At 25.3% G+C, this 6806-nt stretch overlaps 1 protein-coding gene across 1 annotated transcript; it reads right to left on the bottom strand.

Moving 5' to 3' along the window:
• Positions 1-201: 201 nt before the first annotated feature.
• LOC107632650 (QWRF motif-containing protein 3-like) lies at positions 202-5847 on the bottom strand. Its single transcript, XM_016336320.3, has 7 exons — positions 5516-5847; positions 2127-2808; positions 1504-1623; positions 1288-1404; positions 965-1054; positions 634-741; positions 202-246 (listed from the first exon to the last, which is right to left on the bottom strand). The coding sequence occupies exons 1-7, from the start codon at positions 5845-5847 to the stop codon at positions 202-204; spliced, it is 1494 nt and encodes a 497-aa protein (XP_016191806.2).
• Between the last annotated feature and the right edge of the window lie 959 nt (positions 5848-6806).

The following is a 6806-nucleotide window of genomic DNA, read 5'->3' as shown; positions in this document are numbered from 1 at the left end:
CAATGTTACATAAACTACTCCTGCATCTGTTTATTAAATAGATGTTGCATCTGCAGCCTTTGTATACAAATATCTCTATAACTCTGAACTTAAATTTGTAGCTTATATATCATATCTATTAATAAATGTGCTTATTGTTATTTACAAGATGACATACTACAAAATGATCTTTAACATGCAGAATTCCATATATATTTCTCATCATTGAAGTTGAATGAGGCTGCATTTCAAGCTTCTTTCTCTGAGCTGCAACCAACATAATAAAGTTTGCATGTTTAAAAATAAATTAATAAATAAAATGTTTCAATTTCAAAGTAATATGATAATACCAAAACAAGAATAACCAAGTTCTTTTCTGCATGTTGAATGGAATAAGGTTTGTTTTTGTTTTGGAAATATTTGGTAACAAAAAATTAGTAAAAAATAGATAAATTTTGTTTTATTTAACATTTATTAATTGTTACTAAAATTAATGAATGTTAAATAAGACAAGTTTAATCTATTTTTTTGTTTTTTTAGTATTACCGTAAATTTTTTTTCTAATATCTATTTTTGCTATTCTGCTAAAAAAGAATAACAGGAACATAACATGAAAAAAAAAAAGTAACAATGAAATTGGTTATATATTTTTACCTCAAGGACACGTACGGCATGGAAAAGGTCATAGAATTCCTCTAAGAGCAACTTCTCTTGTGCAACAACTTCTGCTAATTCTGATACCAACTCAGCAGTCTTATAAGCCTGATTTTGAAGGAATTATGATTCAATTTCAATTAAAACTTTTAAGTACTCAAACTCACAAGATAATAACAGAGAAAATCGTGTTACTTCTTTTTTTCATTTATTTAGTCTGCTAGCTACTATTAGTTTCTCAACTTATATGTGAAAAAATAAAATCATACTATAAATAAATTAAGAGGACGATACATTAGAAGTGAGTGAGGAATTACGTAACGTAACATACCGGCAGTGAAAAACTATTTAACATTGAGTTGATGGAATCTGTGAGATCAGATGCTTGCCGCTCAGCAATGAATGCTGATTGTATGTCCACCTGTAAGATTAAGACTTTTAATGAACATTTCTTTATACTAAACCATAGTTTTCATTCATTAATCATTATACACTGAGAGATTATATAGTCCATTAAGATCGGATGTTAATTACCCAAGTCATCACCGATTCCATAACGCTAATAAAACACACTCGTCACTCACCCATGTCGCTTAAATTATTTCTTTCTTTTTGGTACAAAAATATTAAAAAAAAAAAAAAAGACATACATACCGTTGCACCTTCCAAAAGCGGAAGTTTACAAACAACAGAATGCAAGCAGTCCTTCATTGCAGCAATTTCTGCCATGTGTTGCCTTTCCATAGCTCCCCATGTTTCCAATAGCTTCATCTACCGATATATCGCAAGTAACATGAATTGAAGAATTTAATTAATTAATATATTGCATTTGGGAAACTCACTCTTGTGATAGAGTTTGATTATACTTACTTGAGAACGTAGTACAAGGTTGAGCTTCATCCTAAGCTTTTCCCTCTCAAGCTGTATCTTCTTTTGCATCACTGAATTTCTCAACTTTGTGAGACCATCCAAAGCACATATTAAATTACTCTGAAAAAACATTCACGGTTCACAAAACCATCAAAATCCATGTATTCCTTTTGCTATTAAAGATAGAAAAAGAAAAAAGCATCAACCAACGTAAAAACCATATGCCAAATAATAATAATAATAATAATAATAGAATTTGTTAAGAATTTATTTATTTAATATAATATATATTAAAAATTTAAATAAAAAAACAGAGAGATCATTTTATTTTAATAGAGTAATTTTTAAAAAATTTTAGAAAATAAAAATTTGTTAGACTAAAGTGTTTCATCTGAAATTTTTTTGACATTAACTAATTTGGGTGTTTAATAATAACAGCACAGTAATTGTTAATCTATATAAGTTAGATATGGTAGCATCTTAAGTCATATTTTTATTGATTATTCAAATCAACTATTCCAGTTTTCTTTATGTATCTATCTATCTAAACTTAACACTTCAAAAGAAATGGATTCATGACAAGATACTATCCATAATTAACGATTTCACAGTCAAACACATACCTGAACCGTTTGAGTAAGATTTTCGTTCACAACCTGAGCTCTAGCATTAGCGAACCGCCACTGCATGAAACGATTATCAAGCAAGCGTAGGAAATGAAGATCCTCAGAAGTGTTAGAAGAAGAAGAAGAAGATTTCTTTGTCCTGAATAGATCAAAACCCATGCTCAGAATCTTCTCCACACTCTTATTATTCCTCTGAGGCCTCAAGCTCGAAAACGAAGACGGTAGTTTATCCTTCTTGTCCACACACATAGTTGGTGACCCTGATCTCCCAGGAGATAATGCCCACTGAGACATTGAACTCTTGTACCCATTAATAAGCGAGTTTACCCTCTTTATAGAGCTGCTTTTCTGCAACATTGTGTTCTTGTTCTTCGCCGTTGATAGCATGGACTCGTCGAACGATGCTGCATCAGTAGTGGTCATCACCATGTACTTGGAAGGAACCTCTCTACCAAGTTTTCTAGATGATGTAGTTCTTGATGGAGAATTGAAATAACCAGGTTCCGATTCAACTGAATTCGAAACGTTAGAATAGTAATCTTGGTGGTCTCTACGTGAAGAAGACAAGGATTTCTTGTACAACGCGTTTTCATCTAGAGATAACCTTGCCGGACCAATGCATAATGCATCGTTGGAACTTTGTTTCTTCACCGAAGAAGACGAAGATGATGGTGATGATCTATGTTGCAAAAATTAGAAGTACAATTACAATTACAATTATATGTACACAAATTAAATGAAATAATCACTTTAGAGATGGAAATTCTTTTCACAAATCAGCATCAGATGGAAGTGAAATACAATTTATTTGAGTACTTATATTAGCTTGATGATGACCATAATAAGCAATTCTGTCTACTTAGATATATATTACCTTCTTAAAAGTTCTGTTTCAAATATTTTCAATTAAAATAATGGGGTTGAAGTCAAGTTTTTTCTTAAATAAGGTGAGATGAAATTTAATTTCTGTGTAGCTTTGTCCAAGTATATATATAAATATAATGAATTTGTAAGGTTAAGGAGAGAAAAGAAATTATTTTATTTAATATTTATTAATTATTATCGTATTTATTAAGTATTAAATAAGATAAATTTTAGGTAATTTTGATTAAATTTTTTTTGTTATTAAACATTTTTATAAATGATAATAATTTATATCATGAGAAGGAGTAGGTAATTGTATTAGAAGTAGAAAATGAAATTTATAATGATATATAAATTCTTATTATTAAATAATTTATAAATTATGATTCTTCCTTTACCAACGTTCAATTCAAAATATAATTTACGAAATAATTATGCCATACTAAAAATCGAGTATTTGTATAAAATATATATTAAAAATAAGTGTATAATTATACAACAACTACATAAATTTAGCAATATTTAAAAGTTTGGCTAAAATTAAGATAATATGTTTTTATTATTTAAAACATTTTTTAATTTAAAAAATAATGTTATTAATAAGTGAAAAATGTTACCAAATAATTATAATAAACTTTACCATATATACAAGGTAATACTACGTGATAAAAAAGATTTATTATTTTTAGGCTTAGTTAATATTTTTTTATTTTACTAAATTTTAAATTTTAAATATTGAATTAAATTTTAATAATATAAAAATAAAATATTATTTTAAAGTGCTGATTAATATTAATAAAAAAAGTGTTTGATTATTGAGATTTCTCTTTTTGTTATAAATGTTTTAGTAAATTGACTAAATTCTCAAATTTTAATTCTCTCTCGTCTTTTTCTCTCTCTCCACTCTTACCTACAAGGCTAAAAGCTCTCTTATATATATTCTTTTTAAAATAAAGACTCGTTTAGACTATTTTTTTTAATTATTTTATATTTAGATACAATTTTTAAATAGAAATTTCAAAAACTAAAAATATCTTTTATTTTTATTTTTTTAAATAAGTTATGGTTGATTCTTTAAAAAAAGTTAAAAAACAAATAATTTATTTTTCTAATAAAAGTATTTTTTTAAATATATCTAAATGTAATTAAAATTTAATAAAAATAATTTATTTTAAAAAAATTACTTTTTTACTCAAATAATCCATTTGAAATCATCACTTAAAGGGTTAATTTAGATTAACTTTTGAAAAAAATACTTATTTTTTTTATTTATTTAAAAAGATCTTTTTTTAACAGAAAAAAATTATTTTATATTTGAATAAATTTTTAAAAAGAGTTTTTAAGTATTAAAAACTCGTTTGCTTTTGCTTTTTTTAAGTAAGGTATTGTTAATTTTTAGAAAAAACAAATAATTTACTTTTTTTTTTTTTAATAAAAGTACTATTTTTAAAAAATGTATCCAAATAGTTTTTAAATTAAATAAAATACTTTATTTAAAAAAATGAGTACTTTTCATTAAAAAAGCTAATCCAAACTAACACTTATACTATTCTAGTTAAAAGGTGTTTTATTTTATCTTTTTTAGGAGTAAATAATACGATTTTTTCTAGAAATAATAGTATTGTTATTAATGAGTTAGTTTGACCTTTTAACGTTTTAAAATAATTAATTAAATTTTCACATTAAATGTGTAACAGCTATTTTATGTGAACATTATATGTCCAACTTAAGCTCTATGAGCCAACTTTAGACATCAATCACATTTGATACCAAAGAGAATCACATTTTTTTTTTTCAAAAATCATATTAATTTGTATCTTTTCTGAAATTTTTTTATATTAAATTCTTCTTCCACGGAATAGTTGAGTAGTTCAGTTAAACTGTGTCCCTCTGCCATTTTAGAAAGCATCCAAGTCTTCCATTTAAGATATCACATTTTTTTTTCAAATATATATAGATCATTAATTATAGTAGTACAGGTTTAACGTAGATTTAATGTTTAATTTGATCCTCTATTTACTTCTCAACCTTTTTAAACATAATTTATATTAATTTTGGAGTAATTTTTTATATATAAATATTAATAGAGTGTTGATTTTGGTGTTTAAATATATAGTCTGAAATTTGTTGTGTCCATCATTCAGTCTTTAGAAAAGAGAAAAACTAAAAAATAGATATTTAAATTAATTAAATAATATTATTTAAATCAAACGACAGACTACAAACTAAAAATTTAAAGAACAAGTAACGTTCCTCTTTTTTTATTATTTGAACGTCAAAACGGCAAAACCAAAATAATTTGCTTTACTGAGTCAAGCAAGCGTATAATCCAACTATCTACTTCATTAAGGAAAATTATTTGACTAACAAGTCACGTTAGTAAAATTCGAGAACTAGATAAAAGTAATTAAAATTTTAAAAATTAAATTGAAGTTTGTGTACAAATTTACAGACCAAATGATATATTATCTCAGTTACAATAAGTAAAACACATATCACAAAATTAAGTTTATGAATCTTACATGGCAGTGGACGGTGACGAAGAAGCAAAATTTGCAATGTTCCTTAGAGAAGCAGCAAAAGAGGGTCCATCTTTCTCTTTGGAAAAAACGTTATTAGCATGGTTCTTGGAGCTTTTCTGCCTGGTGAAAGAGAAAGTGGAGGTTGAAGATGTATTGATGTTGGTGGGTTTGTGATGCTCTCTGTCTCTGAACCTATCATTGGTTATATGATCAGCAAGCGAAGGAGAAGACATGAAACGGGAAGTAACGACTTTTCGATTTTTGGGATGAACAGAAACTGAGGAGGAGGAGGTAACTGAATCAGTCAAGTCACTAGTCTTTTTCTTATACATTTGGGAATGGAAAAAAATAACAGAACAAAAAATAGAGAAATGAAGAAGAAGATATTTTAACGTTGTTATTATATGTAGAGATTAGAGAAATACGCCGGCAAATGAGAATAAAATGTAAAAGACCGGAATTTAAAATGTTGTTGTGGAGCTCGTTACAAAGCAATCATGATTAATGTGAAATGTGAATAATACTACCCTTATATAGTGCTATATTTCCGTCCTCCGTTTTCAAATATCCCATATTTTAAAATTTTCAGTGTATTTAAAATTCAATGTAAATATAATTTATGGAATGAAAAACCCTTAAGAATTATTAATATTAATTAGTATTTTTAATCAGTAATTTAATGTTTTTAGTATTTATTTGGGTGTTATTAAATTGATAGAGAAAGAAATTTAATAAAAAAACTTTTTATTTTTAATATGTTTAACAAATTTTTAGTAGTAAAAGTAAAAATATTAGAAAAATAAAAAATATTTTTTTGAGAAGGTATAATTTATCTTTTTTTTAAAACAATCTTAAACAAAATATTTTTTACATCATAAATAAAAAAAGTACTTTTATATTATTGTACTCAAACATAATTGATAAATAAATTTTTTTTTTTGCATGAGATATCTAAATAAAAAATTATTTTTATTTTTTTTAAATTTTTCTAAAAAAAATAACTCGAAAAAATAATTCCATAGTTTATCATCATATTTTTAGCAAATATTTTTAAATATCGATAATTAATTATTGTGTTGTTTCTATAACATTGTTGTTTAGAGATATTAAAAAACCAATACTTTTAATTGGAAGAGAAAAGTTTATTAGTATTGATTAAAAAATATATTAGTTGTCTAAATTTTTACATCATTTATGTCTAAATATATTAAATTTTTAATGTCAATTTTTTTGACAAAAATAAAATGTGATTGAAGTTTTTTTTTTTGGTGACTAAATGTAATTGAAGTTT

Source organism: Arachis ipaensis, chromosome B3 (genome assembly GCF_059453495.1).
Source record: "Arachis ipaensis isolate K30076 ecotype BB chromosome B3, ASM5945349v1, whole genome shotgun sequence".
NCBI classification, from domain to species: domain Eukaryota; kingdom Viridiplantae; phylum Streptophyta; class Magnoliopsida; order Fabales; family Fabaceae; genus Arachis; species Arachis ipaensis.
Note: the sequence above shows the minus strand (reverse complement) of the source record. Positions and strands in the feature narration are given on the sequence as shown.